General features: G+C 44.2%; 1 protein-coding gene across 5 annotated transcripts in view; it reads left to right on the top strand.

The window, feature by feature from the left end:
* The window catches only part of LOC109398837 (amyloid-beta-like protein), a 236,042-nt gene extending 216,295 nt beyond the window's left edge, over window positions 1-19,747 (top strand). For 2 of the 5 annotated variants that reach the window (XM_062856845.1, XM_062856844.1), the window contains 7 exons: window positions 10,035-10,453; window positions 10,494-10,667; window positions 10,882-11,031; window positions 11,408-12,129; window positions 12,194-12,341; window positions 16,265-16,441; window positions 16,508-19,747. In XM_062856845.1, the coding sequence (XP_062712829.1) occupies window positions 10,035-10,453; window positions 10,494-10,667; window positions 10,882-11,031; window positions 11,408-12,129; window positions 12,194-12,341; window positions 16,265-16,441; window positions 16,508-16,609 (1,892 nt within the window). In that variant the 3' untranslated portion in view covers window positions 16,610-19,747. The remainder of the gene's footprint in view (window positions 1-10,034; window positions 10,454-10,493; window positions 10,668-10,881; window positions 11,032-11,407; window positions 12,130-12,193; window positions 12,342-16,264; window positions 16,442-16,507) is intronic. The other 3 variants (XM_062856846.1, XM_062856848.1, XM_062856847.1) reach the window with 3 other exon arrangements.
* The last annotated feature ends 2,357 nt before the right edge of the window (window positions 19,748-22,104 follow it).

The raw sequence follows: 22,104 nt of genomic DNA on the forward strand, positions 1-22,104 counted from the left end.
GGCGAAGTGAGAACGGTCCAATCAAAATTAGGCCATCTCCAAAGGATGTGCCTAATGGCGATGTCTGGAGCGTTCTCTTCAACTCCTACGGCAGCGCTCGAAGTTCTCTTTGACGTTGCCCCACTACACATTCATCTCAAACAAGAAGCACTTTCTTGCACTTACCGTCCATGGGTACTCGGTTTACTAGAGGAAACTCCTGTGAACCGCAGTTGTTTCCACTTTTGGTGAATTGGGACAAAGTTGTCCTTGCTCCAAGTGATCTTACAATTGCCTGTAATTTTCCATAAAGGACATTTTCCACGAAATTCCCTTCCCGGGAAGAGTGGACATCTGGTTATCTGGAGAGAAGTATTTCAGACGGCATCGTATGTTACACTGATGGCTCCTTTCTACAAGGTCGAGCAGGTGCTGGTCTTTATTCTCGTGAGCTAAGGCTGCATCAGTCTTACTTACTTGGTAGACACTGCACCGTTTTTCAGGCCGAAATCTTTGCTCTTACATATGTGCGGAGTGCAATCATCACTTCAGCAGCATGTAATGGGCAAAGTAATATACCTCTGTTCAGATAGCCAGGCTGCTATTAAAGCACTTGCTTCGGCCAACTCCAGGTTGAAGATAGTTATCGCTTGTCGAACTCAAATCGAGGAGCTGAATTCAACAAACGCTGTTCACCTTGTATGGGTACCTGACCATTCTTCCATCGCTGGAAATGAATTGGCTGATGAGTTAGCTCGCACTGGAGCATCACATGACTTCGTTGGCCCTGAGCCAGCTATTCCGGTATCCAAGTGTTGGGTAAAGCTTCAGATTGACACCTGGGCTGCCACTCAGCACAAACAATACTGGAATAGTTTGGAGTCATGTCGTCAAACAAAATTGTATTGTACTGAGCCATCTCTAGAGGTGGCAAAGTATCTAACAAATCTGTCAAAGCAGAATTGCAGCATGCTGGTCAAAGCATTGACTGGACTCTGCCGACACAGTTATCACAATATGGCGAATATTCAGCAAGCTGATTCATTTGCCTGTGATAGCTGTGAATCCGATTATGGAACTTCGTATCATTTAATATGTAACTGTCCAGTTTTTGCGCGATTGCGTTTCCGAGTACTCGGAAAACACTTATTAAGTGAAACTGACTTCAGAAACCTGAACCTTCAGGACGTTCTGTTGTTCTTGACCCGCTGTGGTAAAGAGCTATAGGCTCTCTTTACGCTTTATGCGTTATCACAGTGCCCTTCTCAGGGCGCTGTTTAAACCCATTGTGGTACGCTTATGCGTTATTACAGTGTCCTTTTCAGGACGCTATGTGAACCCATTGTGGTGCGCTTTTGCGAGTATGACGGTCCTATTCCCTTACCTGTCCTTTCCCATGTCCTATCCTTATTCCTACCCTTCTCCGTCAGGTAAATGATGAATAGGCTCGTGTTCATGGCGATGGCACAAATTTCCCAAATAGAGGAGAACGTGCCTCTGGAGCCGACCTACTGATACCTGATACCTGATACCTATTTTGAGCACTTGCTGCTAACTTAGTCACGCACAGTATCTAACTCTGTACAAAAATTCAAATCAATCGGTTTGAAATTGACTTACTTATAGCGACAAGTGTCCAAAATAGGAACACCTGCCCAAATGGTACAAGACCGTACGTCGGTCACTATTCGGCTTCCAAGATATTGAAAACATATAAAATTCACCACTGCTTGTCTAGCTAACGTAAAGCTGGAAGGGTTGACCGTGTTTACATCCAACCACTGGCGTAGCCACGGGGGGGGGGGGGTTGTGTTAGGTTTAAGCCCCCCAGACCCCCCCCCCCCCTAGAGCCAAAATTTGTGAAACAAATTTTCAGTATAAAGCGCTTTGCGACGAAAAAATTTTTCGGCTGCGCCGCTATTTTCAAACCACGAATACAATTGCTCATTACTGTTTACCAAATGTAAGTGTCAAATCAAAAAAGGTATCATTGACCGTTGAAAACACCTCCCAGAGACAATTTCTGGCTACGCCACTGCATCCAACGATTCAGTTGTGTTATTGTTCATGGTAAGACCCTCCACCAATAAGCAATTGACAAGAAGATCAACGGGCTTACTCTGTATATCCAAGTGCTGGCCCCATGGCAATGGGCTACCATAGCAACCCATGATTTGGTTCACGATCAATTGCACGTATGTACCAGGATCTCGTCGAATACGATGAGGAACAGTAGCGGTGATATAATACTTATATGCCTACATACTTGCCTCACTCTGTCGACGACTCGGATGAGATCGGACAAGACACCGTTGTGCAGTACTCTGTACGAAAATGTCTCGTACTGTGCTTCATTGAGGCTGATAATTTTATCAGGGACATCCTTATGCATGAGGAGTCCACATGTTTTCGTGATAGAGACAACCGAAATCATTTTCGCAATCAATGAACATCAAGCAATAAGACGCTTGGAATTTATTTAACCTTCCGTAACTCGCGCGGTTGGCCACCACCGTCAGCACCAAGCTCATGCTGAGTACAAAAAGCGAGATTTTTTCAACGTGTTGTACAAAATACAACGACGCAATCGCTGGAGGGTTAAGATAAGACATAATCAACAATAGTACGCCACAATACTCAGTTTGTGGCTGTTACTCTTCGGCCTCGGTCAAGCCCATTGCTCGCCAAGTCGCGCTCCACCTTGTCCACCCATCGTGCTCTCTGTGCTCCACGCCTCCTTGTATCAACCGGATCAGACGCGAACACCAACTTTGCAGGGTTGTTGCCCGGTATTCTTGAAACATGCTTTGCCCACCATATCCTTCCGGCTTTGGTTACCTTCTGGATGCTGTGTTCGCCTTAAAATTCAGCGAGCTCGTGGTTCATCCTTCTCCGTCACACAGCATTCTCCTGCACACCGCCGAAGATCGTCCTTAACACGCGTTGCTCGAAAACTCCGAGTGTTTGCTGGTCCTCGTCGAGCATGGCCCATGTCTCGTGTCCGCAATTTAGTCACATAATTAATAACATTAGTAGATTAGTAGGAGGTCCCAAGTTTCAATCGCTCTAAAAATAAATTTTGTTTGAGTTGTATCCCTCTTGCACTCAGCCGACCATATTACAAGCGTAGATCAAGTCTTAATCCGTGTCGTACTCGAAGAACAAAACTTTTCCGGCCACTGAAACGCAATCACTTTCAAATAATATCCTTAAAATCGTCTCTTTTTCCATTTCCGGTCGTCTTTTTGATCCCCCTCCCCAGGAGCTCAACATCATCGGCTCAGTTCGTCTGAACTCAAAAAGCTTGAAAATCCAATGAGGTGGAGCGCCTTTATCCGTCATCTTGAAAGCAATACATAATACAGCACAGCGTTGCGTTGCCTTCTCGATTGCCATAACCTATAAGCACTCAATCCAACAACGACGACGAAGACGACGGTGGATGAGAACTTTTCTCAAGAGTCTACCGCCGCCGCCGGGGTGACGGTGATTTAAGTTGGACTGCGTGTATCAAAGGCATAAAAAAGATTATAAAGCCACGATATAAAAAACGGAGATTTTTCTTCAGTTCAAGTCGCTTTGTATGGACCTGCACGGAATACATACGAACATCCTTACTGCATATATGTATTCATATCCTTACCTTGCGGGAGACTGGAAACTGGAGTGACGTGAGCTGAAAATGTACGTAGACAGCGGTATGTAGTCTCAACCTCTGGCACACATCTTCGCTTTGAAGGAAATATTCTAAAACCGGGGAGCTTCGTTTCCTACGCCATCATCCATTCCCTTCCTGGTTCTGACCTCATCGCCCGTCGAAATATAAATATAGAAAACCATTTTTCCGTCTCCATCCAGGCGCTTCCGTCGTTGACTCAGGACGAGGCGGTGCGGCGCAATGACTGACTTTTCGCTCTCATGTGCTGATGGAGCCGCTTTGTTGAAATGTCTTCACTTATGGAACCCTCACCCCGCCTTAGACACCACCACTCGCCGTCAGGATAAGAAAATGCCTATCGATATGAAGTCATTACAAAGGAGCCAGAGCGTGTAACGAAGTCTGTTTGTTCGAGTCTGTGACAGCCAGAGTACAGTAAAGCGGGCGAGCGTGTTGAATCATCACAGTAACGATAGTGTAAGCTCGATTCCGTCGAGGGAGCGACGCTCGGAAATTAAACGAATATTGGATTTTGGATTGTTCGAAGCTTCCGACATGGGATGATTGGTGATTTTTTTCGGGAGGCTCGAAATGGCGTGACCTGAATTGTCACGGGTAAACTTTTAGTTTATATTCATGTTATACTTGAGTAACACAAAATAGTTAGTTAGTTCAACTTGTGATTCTCCCAAGAATTTGTTTTTTCTCCTACTCACCACGAAGGTGCGGTTGAAACAGCTTCTTCTCTGGCATACATTACATTTATTTGTTCAAGATCATTAAGACAAGACACAATCAACCATAGTACGCCACAATACTCGGTTTGCGGCTGCCACTCTCCATCCTCGGTCGCGCGCAATGCTCGCCAGGTCACGCTCCACCTGGTCCGCCCATCGTGCTCTCTGCGCTCCACGCCTTCTTGTGCCAACCGGATCAGTTGCAAGCACCAGCTTTGCAGGGTTGTTGTCCGGCATTCTTGCAACATGCCCTGCCCACCGTATACTTCCGGCTTTGGCCATCTTCTGGATGCTGGGTTCGCCGTAAAGTGCAGCGAGCTCGTGGTTCATCCTTCTCCGCCACACACCTTTCTCCTGCACACCGCCGAAGATCGTTCTTAGCACGCGTCGCTCGAAAACTCCGAGTGCTTGTAGGTCCTCCACGAGCATGGTCCATGTCTCGTGCCCGTAGAGGATCACCGGTCTTATTAGCGTTTTATACATGGTGCATTTGGTACGTGGGTGAATCTTTTTCGACCGCAGTTTCTTCTGGAGCCCGTAGTAGGCCCGACTTCCGCTGATGATGCGCTTCCGAATTTCACGGCTCAAGTTGTTGTCAGCCGTCAGTTAGTATCTGAGGTAGACAAATTCCTCCACCACCTCGGAAATATCTCCGTCTATCGTAACATTACTACCCAGACGGATCCGGTCGTGTTCGGTTCCGCCTACCAGCATGTACTTTGTGTTCGAGGCATTCACCACCAGTCCGACCTTTGCTGCTTCGCGTTTCAGGCGGGTGTACAGCTCTGCCACCGTTTCAAATGTTCTGACAATAATGTCCATGTCGTCCGCAAAGCACACAAATTGCCCGGATTTTGTGAAAATCGTTCCCCGGCTGTTGAGCCCGGCTCGTCGCATCACACCTTCCAGAGCGATGTTGAAAAGTAGGCTTGAGAGTCCTTCACCTTGTCGCAGTCCCCGGCGAGATTCGAATGAACTGGATAGTTCACCCGAAACCCTTACGCAGTTTAGCACACCGTCCATCGTTGCTTTAATCAGTCTAGTCAGCTACCCAGGAAAACCGTTTTCGTCCATGATTCTCCATTCTGAAGTTGGAGCAGCAAGTGGCGATCAGTGTAGGCGATTGCACTATGACGGCGGAGTGCTCCGTCATACACTTGGGCGTGATGATCGACGATAAGTTCACCTTCGGTAGCCACGTTGATTACGCCTGTAAAAGAGCCTCCATTGCTATAATGGCACTGTCCTGGATGATGTCCAATAGCGCAGCGGTGTACGCCATTAAGCAGAAGCTTCTGGCTAGTGTCGCTACGTCCATACGTGGGGCACTACGCTAAGTACCCAAAGCTACCGTGGCAAGCTGGAATGTATTTATATGCTGATGTACCTGAGGGTTGCGAGCGCGTACCGTACCATGTCACACAACGCGTTCTGCGTCATCACTGGTATGGTGCCTATCGGCATCCTTATCAGAAATGTAATGGAGTGCCTTTAAATGCGCGGCCCAAGGCATACCCAGGACTGCCAGGATGGCCTCCATTGTCAAATGGCAGCGCATGTGGGACAGTTCTACCAAAGGAAAATGGACCCATAGGTTGATACCGAGGGTAGATATTTTGATTAATAGGCGCCATGCGGAAGTAACATTTCACCTGACTCAGGTCCTTTTAGGCCTGGTTGCTTTCGACAGTATCCACGCCGTATTGGGCATGCACGATTCGATCGTTTGCCCGCGTTTTCGCACAATGCGTGACTGCATGCTTGCCACATACGTAGAGGACACAACTCCGGACAATCTTGTCCAGAGGATGGGTAGGCATGAGTATGCCTGGAATGTCGTTTCAACAGCTATCACCCACATCGTCTTGGAGCTACAGAGCAGGTGGGCCGTGGACTCGAAGAATGGCTAGTTCGGATGCGGTATAATAGGTGGTCCAGGGAGGAAGTTCTGGTAGCGTTACTGTCGTGGGATCGGTCTTTTTTTTTCTAAACCATAGGGGGAAAAATCTGCTCAACAAACACCCTAACAGGAAGGTTAGGGTAGTGTGGGGGTTTAGGCCGTCTTCTACAACAAAAGTAAAGGTCAGGACTACTCTATCCTCGACCCACTAAAACACATTCCTATGGTCGCCAAACCCCTCGTCTCTCCGGAACCACCAAGAAGGCATTGCTTCAGAGAGTGGCTAGTGCACATCGCACCCTCAAGGTTAGCTGCGTAGCCTGCAGCAACGAACATCGATGACTCGCTTTGGAGAGTCCATTACGGTAGCATGCTGGCGCTTAGCCAGTTTCCCGAGCAGTCCTCGCCACTCCCTTTGTCCTCGGAAAGCGGGCAGGGTCAACCCCGCCCGCGCCCAACTGCTTTGCAGACATCAAGAACTGATGCCCACGTTTCGGTCTACTTGGTTGGATCTGAGCCCGCGGTTGGAAAGGGGTCCAGGGTAAGGGCCGGGGCAGATGGAGACCCTACTGTCAGCAATCTTCTGGGGCAGCTGATAGGGCCTAAAGTGTAGTGATACCCTTGCCTTCAGCAGATCAGATCTGGTTGCACGTAGGCATCAGTTCTTGATGTCAGCAAAACAGTTGAGCGCGGGCGTGGGGTTGACCCTGCCCGCCTTCCGAGGACAAAGGGAATGGTGGGACCACTCGGTAAACTGGCTAAGCGCCAGTATGCTACCATGATGGACTCTCCAAAGCGAGTCATCGATGTTCGTTGCTGCAGGCTACGCAGCTAACCTATAGGGTGCGATGTGCACCCCTCTCTGAAGCAATGCTTTCTTGGTGGTTCCGGAGAGACGAAGAGTTTGGCGACTATGGGAAAATTGTTTAGTGGGTCGAGGAGATAGTAGTTCTGGCTTTTACTTTTGTTGTAGAAAACGATCTTAACCCCACACTACCCGGACCTTCCTGTTCGGGTGCCTGTTGAGCAGATTTTCCCCCTATGGTTTAGAAAAAAAATCCCTAGCCCAGCAGTGTAAACTGACAAAACAACTGAGCCAGTTCCAAAGTAGGTGAATCACCATGTACGTAGTATGAACTGTATAATTGCTTCTCTGAAATAATGATCGATTCTCAATATATTCAGTATTCACCTTCCATTGAAATACGACGCTGAGCGGATAAAGTTGACCCTATCGTGCTCATAAAGTTAATCCTCTAATACCCAATCCCGCCTTTAGACGGGGTATAGTTTGAGCATTTTTGTAATTTTTGTTTCGTGGAAAATGGATTTTTTTATATTTTTGGCTGATATTTGGGACTGTTCTGTATATCTCAAAACGGTTTTTGGTGTATTTTAAAGCGTATTTACATTTTTTAAAAATCATTGAAAAATTGATGTTTTAGTCACCTTTAAGAAGTCATTGTTTATTTTGTATTGAACCGCTACAATTAACATATTTTAATTTTTTCCCAAATCATTCTATCCTTGTTTAATAGTTTAAGGAAATCGAATACACTCTAAAATTATTTTCCTTAAAATTACAGGGAAAATAAAATTTACTGTGAAAAAAATTTAAAATAATAATAATTCAACAATAATCATAATATCTCAAAATGTTTTCATCTCAAAAAATCCGTCCCCCAAATTGGTTTCCAGGAAAAATATAAAAGTGTGGGGATGTTCAAAAATAAAAATTAGAAAAATCAAAAACTGAAATTCACGAAATCGAGAATTAAAAAGAATCATCTTCCAAAACATGTTTAAATCGATTTTAGATGACGAAAAATGATATTTAGATCAAAATAAAAAATTTGGGTATTAGAGGGTTAATACTAGCAGCATTGCTTTTCCACCACCCCACCAAATCAACAACGAGCCAAACTATCGCGTCACATCCAACGGCAACATCCATCCCGCTCTCTGATAGACTGCAATGACAGAGTTTACAACAACACTTCCCTAAGTGTCCTGCCGCTGCTGTGCGACCATAAGCGAGACCTGCTGAAGTCAAGTGCTATGTGAACTGTGAATGAGCCTTCATCGATTTGCGCCCATCCATGGAAAAGAGGGCACAACACCGCCACCGCACCGGACCCGGTTGTATAGGTAGTTGCAGAGGAGCTTGGCTTGAACTCGCTCACTCGCTCGTTCTCGCGCAAGGTCGTAAAAAAGTTATCAACACGCTTTGGCCTGCACAAAAGGAAGTCTGCCAATGCAGTTTCCGAGAGCGTAGAAGGTGATAATAACAAATGGCTTTCCGTTGCAACCATTTTTTCTTCTCCCTCCTTTCATCCCCTACAGCTACAGCTGCTGCTGCAGTACTGCTGATTGCGGCTTGCCGAATTCTCAACAAAGCTTTTACGTTGCTGCTCGATGGAACGTGGTGTTTGTTGAAGCTGGTTCCATTTTTTTATACTCGCTCCGCGTCATTTTGTTCAGGGGACCGATAAACATGTTTCTTCTTTCGTTCCGTGTGGCAGTGCTGTGTGACCGAGGTTGGGAATAAAATCAAATCTGGAGTTAGTCACATTCAACCCGCTTCAAAGTCGTTGTCAGTTCAGGAGTTCACAAGGGTAGTTCATGCATTCATTTAGTTTATTTGGTTCATCGTCATAGATAAGACTCATCCACGGATATTACAGGCTCCACTTCCTCATAAAGTCTTTGGGGCCTTCAGTTGGGGGCTGAAGATCCCCCCAAGGACTTGAAGAAAGCAGCGCCTGAAGACATGGTAGATGAGTCTACAAGGAACGGATGTTTAGACGAATGTTATCAGTGGCAATAGAACTGCACTCTACCTACACCTCTGGTTTTCAGTTCAAAGACGAACATTGCAACAATTATATTGTTGACAAGCATACATATTCGAGGCATGACACACGAGTTCCCAGTTACCATTTTACTGAAAGTAGCATACACGGTGTCTACAAGATCTGCTAACGAAAGTAAAGTTTTTTAACTACAGCTTCGTGGTGTGTAACGTATTGCATAAAATATTTCCCGTACTATTTATTATTTAATGCAGGTTATTCAAACTTCCGCTACAGAAAATTGAATATACTAACCGAGTTGCAATAATAACAGAAACAGGGCCAGAAAAATAACAAAAATACAAACAATTATGCCTATATCTAACTACTTAATCAAGTTGGGAAACACTTTTATATTGCCCAATCGTAGACTTACAGCAAACTTTTTTTGTCCCTCAAGTTGACCATTGAATGCGCTCCATCGGCCCCCGACCCGTGTAACTTTTTCATTTTTGTTGATGTTGTGCAACGTTCTAGTTCTGGTCCGTCCGTAGCGTAGAGAGCTTCAGTAACGTTCCGAGTGTGGTGGGAGTTTACTGTGCTGGCTGACGATAGCGATTAATGTTCTTGACATTTTTATTGAGGTCATTATTGAGTCGAGGAGGGCTCATTGAGACATTCCGCGGTTGGCTAGCATGAGAAAGCAATATGAGATCTTGCAGGGATATGGGTTGTTCGAGGTTTTCCGGTGGGTATATTTACAGACTGCCTTTGGCAGCAAAAGTTTATTTAGAATGAGATTGATGGAGCACTGCTGCTGCTGCCTCTGTACGGCAAAGGGAGCGGAAACGGGCAAAAGTGAATGAGAAACTGATTAATGCGAAACATTTTAGCGCTTAATGTCGACCGACCGTTCTGATCGTAATCGTCCTAATGAGATTTTCTCTGCTTGTTCCATATTCTTACAGTTCCGATGAAAGTGAAAAAGACCGACCTTCCGGTACTGCCTCAGGAAACTGAAGTTCTCCCAGCATTAGATGATGCGGACGCTGACAACTCAGAGGATGATGACGACGAGGACGATATTGACGACGACGAGGATGAAGACATGCTGGGAGATGAACCAATTGAAAGCGAAGATGATGAATACGACTCCGAAGAAGATTTTGACGCTGACAAGGAACCGGATACTGGGTCAGCAGCTTGGGATAGCTTCAGCACACCTATGCCACTGTTCGCCAAGGAAAAGAAGGACATCTATACAACAACGGCTTCCAGCACCACTGAGAAGCAAACCGAAATCCCAACAACACCAATAACCGCCATTCCGACTCCAGACCCGTACTTCACTCACTTCGACCCACGATATGAACACCAGAGCTTCAAGGTTTGTAGGATAAGTTCGTTGTAATATATACTGTTCGTAGAGTTTGCACGCTGAATTTCAGGAAGCGCAGCAGCGGCTTGAAGAGAGCCATCGTGAGAAGGTCACCCGTGTGATGAAGGACTGGTCCGACCTGGAAGAAAAGTACCAAGACATGCGCCTCGCTGACCCCAAAACGGCTCAAACTTTCAAACAACGCATGACCGCGAGGTTCCAGGTAACTAAAGACCTTCATTCTGATGCAAAATCATGTCATAGATTTTCCAACACCCAACCACCCGTTCCGTAGTTGAACCAATTTCCTAGTAGATGAATGCACTAGTTTGAAAATACCACCGTAGCGGCCGGAATGCTAGAATTAGTTTTTTGAAAACATTGACATGAGTTTCAACAGTTGTAATGAACGTCCGAATGTATTTGTAACCTTTTAGACTTCTGTGCAGGCACTGGAAGAGGAAGGCAACTCGGAGAAGCATCAACTGGCGGCAATGCACCAACAGCGAGTCCTGGCCCACATCAACCAGCGCAAACGGGAAGCGATGACGTGCTACACCCAGGCACTCACCGAACAGCCACCAAACGTAAATCTGCACTCTGTTTATTAACCCTTTCCTTCCCACGACTTTGAACGGCTATATCTATGCCAAAAAAGCGTTTCCGAAAAAAGTGGTAGAACAAAAGTTATTGCAAATTGGCTAAATTTTTCGAAATCAATGAAAAAAAATTTGGTTGTAAATCAATAGCTTTTTGATTGTTTATCAATAGTTCAACTATTGAAACAAGTAGGTAGTAGTTGGGTTAACCTAATGAGGTTATAACCATATTCTAAAAATTATTGCATCATATTCATCTAATTCCGTTTGTCCGGAGTTCGTCGAAAATCGATGGTGCTCTAGAGCAACCATGGGAAGTAGAGGGTTAAGGTTTCACTCGAAATCTAATATCTTAATATTTCAGGCTCATCGTGTCGAGAAATGCCTCCAGAAGCTGCTGCGTGCCCTCCATAAGGACCGTGCCCATGCTCTGTCTCACTACCGTCACTTACTGGGCTCTGGAGGAGCAGGTGGACTGGAAGCGGCGGCCTCCGAGCGACCGCGAACTCTCGAGCGTCTCGTTGACATTGACCGCGCCGTCAACCAATCCATGTCGATGCTGAAGCGTTACCCAGAACTCTCCACCAAACTGTCCCAGCTGATGGACGACTACATTCAAGCACTTCGCTCCAAGGATGAAACCCCTGGTTCAATGCTTGCCATGACGGAAGACGCCGAGTCGGCCATCCTCGACAAGTACCGCATGGAAATCGAACGCAAGGTCAGTGAAAAGGAACGCCAGCGACTTGCCGAAAAGCAACGCAAGGAACAGCGAGCCCAAGAACGGGAGAAGATTCGCGAAGAAAAGCTACGCTTGGAGGCCAAGAAGATGGAAGCTGCCTACAAACAACAGCAGCAGCAGATCCAGCAGCAGCAACAACCATCGCAACAGCCGCAACCGCAACAACCACAGCCACAACAGCAACAGCAACCTCAGCAGCAGCAACAACAGCAACAACAACAGCAGCAGCAGGTTCAAACGCAGGTTCCAGTTTCGGAACAACCGCAGACTCAGAAACAGGTCGAGTTGGAAACTCAAAAGGACACCGAAGCTACGCGGGACTACACCGAGGAGGCTACCATCTCGTGAGTATCCAGACCATTTCGATCATATTTAGGGAAACATTTCAAAACCCTGTGATATTTTCAGTAACAGTCCCCAATCGACCGCTCTGCCGACGGTCGACGACGAAGCAGTGCAGCGTGCCGTCGAAGAAGTAGCGGCCGCGGTTGCGCATCAAGAAGCGGAGCCCAAAATGCAGCATATACTGTCCCACGACACCGGGCACAGCGAGCCGGTAAGTAACGAATGCAAAACATGCAAACACTGAATTCAGGTTAGGTAGGGTTTAAAAAAATCAAAATTCTTCAATATAGAAAGGTCTGCATGTCGACGGGTCGCCAGGAGGCTTCCTGTGCTTGGACAGTAGAGCCAAGCTTAGCCTTTTCCACCTCTCCGAAAATTCACCTCTGTCTAGGAACATCTGCTTAGCTATTCTGAAGGTGTCAGATGACCGTCCTCATGGCTACGATCGAGATACCATGTTGACCCAGAACCTTACTTAACTTAAACTACTACGCTCTTGTGATGAACTGGTCATTTGTCACCGGGGTGACCAAGCTTTGGTCGGTTTGGCCATAGAGGACGAGGAAGAGCCCATGTTTTTTTTATCGTGTCGCGTTTCCACAATTTTCAGTAGCATTTTGAAGGAGCGTTCTGAGGAAGCTGACGCACCTTTTGTTCTGGCCTTTACTACTTTGTAGGTATCACCCTAGAGAGTCGTGTTGGCTGACTGTCAGAGATTTTTTAAGCACGCCCGCTTAAGCGCCTCAATCTCTCTGTTCAGTGCCAGCTTAGCCACCCTGTAGGCCTCACTTCGCACCATTCTACCAATCTTTGCATCCTCCTTCTAGCTCTTAGGCAGGGATGCGCGGAGTTGTGTTCCGCGGTTTACGTCCATTTCAGGCAGGGATTACCTTGACATTGCGGCGTCGTATGCACAGCTTAGGGTTCCGACTAGATCTTCGCTGGATAGGTCGTCGCTGTTACCCTCCATAAGCAATTGCTCCACAACAGCCAGTTTTTCGAAACGCGAAGTTAACCATCCCCATTACTTTTTATGATCTTCGGCTGGGGCTGTTTTCCTTCGTGTTTCACTCTGTTCTGTATCTAATCGCCAGATGGTCACTACCCATCGTTGACCTTCCAGTCTGATCTATGGTTTAGACCCGGGCTCCAGAAGGTCACATCAATGATGTACACCGTTCCTAGTGTAGGATTTTGTCACCTATGTTCGCTAGATCCACGTTCAATCTAACCAAAGCTTCGAGTAGAGCCCAGCCTCTCACGTTAGTCGACTACTCCACTCAATCTCCCAAGTGTTGTAGTCTCCACCGATGACAACTGCAGTACTACACCCCGTTGATCTTTGCTGTTTCGAAGCCCTCGTGCAACCTGGAAATCATTTCCTGAACCGGAACACGACCTGTTGTACAGATCGCAGCTAGCTTGGCCTTATCCACTACCCAGTTCCCGTTATCGGGAGGGATGTGGTGTGGGTCCGATAGTAGGGCAATGTCTGTATTTGGCTCCGAGACTGACTGCCACAGCAAATGTTGTGCAGCTTCACAGTCAGTGGTTCAGATTGAGCTGTGTAACCTGCATTATCGTCGGTTGGCTTGACCTCTCGCGTGCCTGGACTTTAGGCTCGCCCATCATGTGACTCTTGTTTGCCGTGCAAATCAGACATCTTGGTGCCGAGTTACACTCTCTGGCGAAATGGCCATCTACTCGGCACTTCCTGCAGAGTTTTCTCCTATCCGGGCCTCTACACGCGCACGATTTGCGTCCTTGCTCGAAGCACTTGAAGCACGCCGGCGTGTACATGCTGAGCGGACACACTAACCAACCTATTTCGGTCTTGCCGACTGAAGTCGCCTTGTTCACCTCCCCTACGCGGAGCTTAATCGTGGCAATATGCGTACCAGTCGGACCCTTTCGCTGGTGGATCGCTACACTTGGTGCTTCTACCTCGCACTGCTGCTTAAGTGCGACTGTGAGCTTCTCTGCGCCGGTGATCTCGTCCAGGTTTTCACACTAGAGGGTCGCCTCCGCCGTTAGGGCTCTCACCAGCACTTTTTCGCACAGTACCTCTTGAGCTAGTGCTTTGTAGGTGGAGCCTTTCTTGGCCGCTTCCTTCTTCAGCACTAGCATCATCTCTCCAGTCCTGGGTGTGCCGAAAGTTTTTTACATGCGCGCAGCGGTGAGAGATGGTTCTCGTCTCGCATGGCCCTCAGTACCTCGGCGTGCCACAGTTTTGAAGACCAGTGCGTCGCTTCGTTCGCCTTCTCGGGCTGGTTTCACTTATCTCAACTTCTTATTCTTTTTCTTCTTTCCAACTGTAATCCAAGGGTTCTCCTTCCCTTGTTCCCGTTGGCCCCCGTTTCTCTTAGGGTTGGCCTCCTGGGGCTTGGTTTTCCTGCCCCTTGCGCGTTTCGCAACCGACTTGGGAGCCTGGTTGATCACGCTGGTCGCCCTTTTCTTCCTCTTCGGCTTTCCACCCACCTCTGCTGGACGTCTCCCCGGCTGGTTTCGACCATGCAGCTCAAGCCGTAGGGCGGTTTGATATCTCCATTACGGCTCCAGTGAGCTGCATGGTTCGTGCTATATTGTCGTGTTACCAGCAAATAGGAAGCTGTCTCTGCTCGCATCAGCCGCACTCCGCTCTTCGAACAGGAGGTCAAACTCCTTCTTGGACAGAGCCAGCGATTTGCGGAGCTTCAGCAGGGCCTGTTTCAGGTCCTTGCAGATGGCAGTTCGCCCGCTCGTATAGCCGTTCAGCTCGTCTAGCTGTTCGACAACTACCAACATCTTTGGCAGTCCGCTCCTACTGCGGTTCTGCGCCCGTGTGGGGTCCACGCCGGTAATCTGCACTTCCTCGGCTCGTGCTCCTCCTGTCGAACCTCCTGCTTCCTGCTCGTTGATGGGTACACCATTCCCTCGGAGTGGCGATCTCTCCAGTCCTCCTTGCGTAAACGGGTTAAACGCCGTTCCTTCTGCCTATCCACTCTCGATCACATGTTGTTCATGTATTTGGTAGTCATTTCTGTTGGGTCCTCCTTAGAGCCGCCATCCCTCACTGCAAATGAAGTAGTCGCCAATGATCCTGGTGGTTATCTATGCAAGAAGGGGGGCCACCCAAGGGTTAGCCCAGGCCTTATCGGGACTGGACTTAGAGCCAGATGATCAGGAATGTTCATCTGAATCTACTTCCACCCAGTCAGTTGCCTAAGCTTGGCATAGGTCAGGAACGTACTTTATTGCCAAGCAACGGTTTTATGGGGCGGAAGACAGACCCGACATTAGCCCAACCGCCGTTTCTAGTCAGTGTCACCCGACCTTACTAAGAGGATAGAATGCCGTCACTACCAGCTCACTTGTGCATAGTTACCTAACCGTGTACCATCCCAGTTACCAATTTCAAAGCATGACCAGTATTCCATAATCAGGAACTTCCTGGCGTCGTTCCTGATGTGCCCGAGGCACTCCTAACTGGGCTGTTGCACTTTGGAAGCAGTGCCATGTCGCTTGTACAGAGTTGCTTCCGGGTGTGTGTAATTTCTGAAGAGGTTCAGTAGAGCTAACTGCTGGGTTTCGCCACGCCTAGGCTTACTCCGCTTGAGCAATCCGTATACCCCGGTGATCGGTCAACTCCCGATGCCAGCGCTAATCATGAGTATTCATCTGAACCTCTTTCCACCCAGCTAGTTGCCTTAGTTGAGTACAAGTCAGGAACGTACTTTAAGACCATGCTACGGTTTTATGGAACAGAAGACAGCACTGGCATTAGTCCATCCACCGTTTCAAGTCAGTAATGTCCCCAGCCTTACTAAGAGGATAGAATGCTGTCGCTATCAGCTCATTTGTGCATAGTTACTTGAGCGTGTGTCATTTCCGTAATCCGTAATCAGGCACTGGCGTCGTTCCTGTTGTGCCCGAGGCAGTCCTAGCTGGGCTGGGACACTTTGGAAGAAATCACTGACCTGGGCTTGGACGAAGCTGCGATCCTGACCTGGTGTAATGAACAAAGCCCTGGATGGTATGCATACCTCCGACCGATCACACCAGAAATTGTGTTGACTATGTAGATTTAATTTAACTCAACCCCATTTTTTCTTGTGTTTCCTAATTTTCCTGCATCATCACTTCCGTATCTTCCAGACCTACTCGGTACGGCGAGAAATCTACGGTCCTAACGGCCGAGAGAATCGAAACGTGTACTTCACCCTGATGTTCGCTGGCGTTGCCCTAATGGGCGCCGTGTTCGTCGGCGTTGCCGTCGCCAAGTGGAAGGCTTCGCGATCACCACATGCTCAAGGATTCGTCGAGGTTGATCAGGTTAGTATGGAGCTTGAGCGGGACATGAACTTTGGAATGGGAATTGATGACGAGGATTTATTTCAGGCCGTGGGACAACCGATCACGCCGGAAGAGCGACACGTGGCCAACATGCAGATCAACGGATACGAAAATCCGACCTACAAGTACTTCGAAGTGAAGGAATAATTTGTGAACGGTGTTGCAAGCCTACAGGCCAGAGGCACTCATTTGATGAAAAATGATGAAATTGTGTGAAATCGTTTTCAACGGACACCGGTTGAATACTAGCTGTGAACGTTGACAAATCTTGAAGAATCTGTTTGGGAGGAAATGGATTTTCACATTATTACGTTTGATCTCAGTTCAAAGACGCTGCGAAGTGGGAGAGTTCCCGAGAAGAAGGAAGAAACAACTAATAAAATGTTGATTTGTGACTATGACGCAAAACATAAGCAAAGTTAAGTAAGATTACGTAAGGTCAGTATTTTGCTTTTGAAAGTATGGATTTTATTTTATATGGAGGGAAGTACTAAACTATCGTTAAATAGTGTGATTGTAACTGTATATTTGCCCGCTAGATACTAATTTATAAGAGCATGAAAAAGGAGAATGGGAGAAGCAGATTGAAAAAAGTCATACAGAAGGATGCTGTCGTTACCAGAAAAATATATAACCACATCATCACCAATTTGGGCGATTCTTTAAACTTACAACACTCACATACACGTTTAGAAGTAACATACTTCATACTTTTTGTTTTGTTCTGGCACATCCTCTTGCATAGTAGCTGCGAACGAGGGTTTAAAAATGGACAGCTTGCTCTGCGAACTATTAGAACGCCGCGCAGAATCCCTCTTCATCCCTCACACATAGTTAGATAGCTAAGTAGCTAATTAGTTATTATTACAAAGAAAACATGACAAAGCAAAAAAGAACAAAAAACAATAATTGTAAGTAACATAGCTTTTTTGATCAGTGAACCGGAAAAAATGGTAATAGAAAAACTATCAAAATATATATATTTTTTGTAACAAGCCTGCTATACGCTTTGAAATTTCATATTTATATAATCTTAACAATAATAAAGGGTAAACTATATATTTACAACAACAATAAGACACTCACTATCACATGCTTCAAGACAAACAATAATTTCGAGGCTTTTGGGTTTTATTTTCCTTCGACAGTTGAACACTCACTTAAAGCAAGTAAAAAATTGCTAGGCAGCAGGTAAAAAAAAACAAACCACACTCAAACACTATAGATGTCGTCCTCGTTGTGTAGACACAAGGTGTGTAAAATCCAAACATCGTAGCCCATGAGATGTGTGTACCAATTAAAGAGCTTCTTCCGAGAAACAATGTAGCGAGCAGTAGAGACTTTTGATCAACATAAACCACAGCAGAACAACACAAAGCAAAACAACATCAATCATGCAAAGTATCGCAAAGAAATAAAATGTGCATCCTGATAATTCAAATTCGTCCATTTTTGTAGACTTTTGCGAGCGCGTAATTAAATGTAAGAGAAACTAATGAGAAAACAAATGTCATGTTGCCCCCATTTTCAGCTGTAGAATCAACCAAATTACTCATTCAGTGTTGCCAGAAATGCTTGTGATGAATTTAAAACGCTTAGCGCTCTATCTATTGTTTCGGTGCACTTTTCTGACAAAGAAAAGTGATTCACTCTCACATGAACACGTCACACAACGGTAAAATTTATTTCGCGATGATCACACAAATTTAACCCAGAACACTTCAGTGAACCCGAACCGGTTATTTCTCACATTAATCTTCACACGCTGATTGGGAAAAACATAAAATCTATGTAAAAATGAATTTGATATTAATAGAACACTAAAATTAACAATAATGACTAAAAGTATTTAAAACAGAAGGCAGAATACCGTAGATTATATATCATGTATAAGTATGTAATGAGGATATTTATACAACACGTATAAATGTAACAATGTAAACATTTACATAATAGTTTTATTAGGGACTAAACAATGCGTCACTTAATTTCATTCAACAAGTCAACATTATCTTTTTTTCTGATTTAAGTTACAACATAAGTTAATTGAATACTCTACTTGAAGTTACGATAAAGAAAACATCTAGTCTCAACTATAATGTTGAATCAATATAAACTAAAGAATAATACAAAACAAAATAAAACGTGCAGAACGGTAATGCAAAACTTTCTTGAACTTTGATACCGAAGAGAAGCAAAAAAAGTTTATCACAAAAAGCGCTTAGTTTGACACGATTGCTATCCACTAAACTACTCAAGTAAAAGCAACAATTATATCAGCAAAGTACACGCTAAATCAAAATGTAACCGCTCGTTTCTTCATCAGTTCGTTTTCCAAAACAAGAATATTACTCAAAACTATTATATATGAACAACTTTTTTAAGAAATAAAACAAGATAAAAGACACTAAATGTTGCAAGGCGAAAGATGCAGAACATCCAACTACATTGTTGTCAGAGAAGAAAAAATGGAAACAATACTCATGCATGGTATGAAACAAAATTAAAACAAAGAAATCTCAATCGTTTTGTGTGCGACATTTAGACAGAAAACCATTTGTATTATCAATGAAAGCCACCAGATGGAGCTGAAAAACAATTGATTGTTACTCGTAAGTGTAATGATCGATTACTAGATGAATACGTCCCATTGTCGTTACAATTCAGGAAAGGAACACAAACTAACAACAAGTCGGAACGCCACACATCCAAAACTCCACACATTTCCAGTGAATTCGATTTTGTTTCCATTGTTCAAAAGTAACTCTCTCAGCAAACTGCACAATAATTTTAACACACATTAATTTATGGTTGAAGAAAATCTCGCTGACTGTACCGAATCCGAGGCAAGCAATTACCTTTTTTTCAATTCCTGAAATGAGAATGCTTCTGACAGAACGTCCCAGCGCTTCGTTGTTGGACATATTTCAGTTTCCGTTCGATCGTCAGCATTGGGCGATCGTTTACCAACTATGCAAAAACACAATGACAGCAACTATTCCATGTAAATCTTAAAGGAGAGCGAGTGTACCAGCAGCGGTTCATCCGAACAACTGAAATACCTATTGTTTCTAATCTATAGAGCCAAGAAAACCAGAACAAAAAAAAAATCGTCCCAAAAATCTGTTTGTAGAATGGAAGATAGCGCCGGGAAGATGGCAAACGAGAAGAAGAAGAAGAACGATGTGAAGATTCGGCAAAAGCAAACCGAGCGAGTCGATGATGCTCTAAAACCAAGCAACACTAATAATTTGAAGGAGGGTAATAAAATATGAGATAACAATATTCATGAAGACGGTTTTCATCCTGATGACAGCTAAATGAAATCTTCGCTTCTCGTTTTTACGGTCGATATGGAGAGAGAAAAGTGCCGGTTCAACAACTCTGTTCCTGCCCAGTACTTCATCACCAGCATGGAACCATTCAGACAGCTCAATCCCAGGCTATGACCACAGAGAACAGACATCCAAGTCCAGTTCTAAAACTGTGTTAGGAATTTAACGGTCATTTGAAACGGCAACATTCATATAGTAATTTCTCTAGAAGGTCTTCCAAGCTCTGTTGAGCAGTTTCCCTAGAAAATTTCTCAGGAGTTCACCAACTATATATCAGTAATATCACTTGGATTTCATGCTGGAGTTTCTCCTGGAATTCATGCAATAATTTCTCACGTTATTCTTCTGGGAATTCATTCAGAAATTTTTGTGGGAGTACTGTAGAGTTGTAGAAGTTTTGAACGAAATGAAAGGCGGCTATCTTTGGTTTGACTGTTAACCTCGTCCTTACCTACGGAAACCACACGAGCATTCTTTCAGGATATTCTCAACATATTTCATCCAGATACCCGAGCAAAGTTTCATAACAACCGGACAACAGGCTGTGTTATCTGATATCAAACATAATTAACTAAATTTGTTCTCATTGTGGCTGAATAAGCAGGCAACATAACAAACATGATAACAACCAAGTATACACGAGATACCAATAAAATATCTCATTATGTTATCATCAAAGGCACCCTGATAACAACTTCTGTAAATCTATCAATTTTATCCAATTGAAAACTAATTTTGTTATCAGAAAGATATTTGCAACGGTCATTGATAACTAACTTCCGTTGTTGTTGTTGACGATAATGCCCCCAGTTTGACAGGTAATGGTAACATGAACTACAAAGTTGATAACACAAAATTGTAAAATGAGTTCTGGAGCGAACACTAGTTATCAGTTTGTTACTGCTCAGTTATTGTACTTTGCTCGGGTAGTCCTTAAGAAATTCTTTAAATCGATTCGCTTTGATCAGAAAGTTTTCGCAAAACTTCACTGAGGATAAATGCCAAGGAATGTTTCAGGAGTTCTTAAAGCAGGGATTTCTCCAAGACTTGCTTCACGGATTTTCACAAGGATTTCTTCAGGAATTTTCCCAATTCCTGCTGATGTTTCTTAAGAACAATTTTAATGTGTTTCGGTGTGACCGGAATCCAAATACAGGGGAAGGCCAAAATGTTTGGGCTAGGCAAATTTTTTTTTCCCACAAAAAAGTTCAACATGCTATAACTTTTCATAGAGTGCGTCAAAAAATCTCAAATTTTGACTGTTTGTCAACCTATTATATGTGCATCATTGGTACAAATTTAGGCTCGATTGATTAATCTTTCGCAAAGTTAGCACCGTTCGGGGAAAACATTATTTTTAAAACAACTCATTTTTGAGCTGTCATATCTTGGAAACCAGTAAACCGAATTGAATGAAATTTTGAACGTACACTAATAATATACAAATACTTCACAAACTATTAAAACATAGATACTTTTTGAACGTTGAAAAAAGTTATCATGGATTGACACTTTTTGAATTTTTCTCGAAAAAAATGTATTTTTTTGCGTCAATGTCAATAAATTTTAGTGTTGATATCCAAAGATTTTCCACTTCTGTACTAAAGTTATCTTTAATCAGATATTCAAGAGCCTATTTACAGTGTATCAAACAATTGTCCGTACAGCAAATTTTTGGTCAAAATAATTTTTCATTCAAATGTTTATAACTTTTTTATGCGTCAGTAAAAAACGCTGAAATTTGGACCAATCATGACCCAAATATTAAAGCTCCATTGGTAAAATTTTGAGCAAGATCGAATAAGTTTTCTGAAAGTTATAGAACTTTTAGTAAAACTTATAAGATTTTTGAACACATTTTTAAAACATTATATCACAATATGTACTCGATGAAATTTTTTCAATTTTTGATGTGTTACATCTTATACCTAAGGCTTTCACATGCAGCTATGTTTGAGGTTTTATATTCACTACAAAAAATGTGAAAAAAGTGCTTATGCAGCTGACGATGTTTAAAAATTTACTATATTTTGCACATATAATCTGCCAAACGTTTTCAACCAATGAAAGTGCATTGACTGAACGAAAAATCCATAGGACCTACTCTTCATAAGTAGTTTAGTAGGTCCCGTATAAAAATATTACATTAAGAGAGTTTAAAAAAGTTGAAAACACTTGGCACTTTTATTGATCAAAATATGATAAATTTCCAAATGACACTCTGAACATATATAGATTTTTCATATTTTTTGTAGTGAATATAAAACCTCAAACGAAGCTGCATATGAAAGCCGTAGGTATAAACCT

This window comes from Aedes albopictus, chromosome 3 (genome assembly GCF_035046485.1).
Source record: "Aedes albopictus strain Foshan chromosome 3, AalbF5, whole genome shotgun sequence".
Taxonomy (NCBI): domain Eukaryota; kingdom Metazoa; phylum Arthropoda; class Insecta; order Diptera; family Culicidae; genus Aedes; species Aedes albopictus.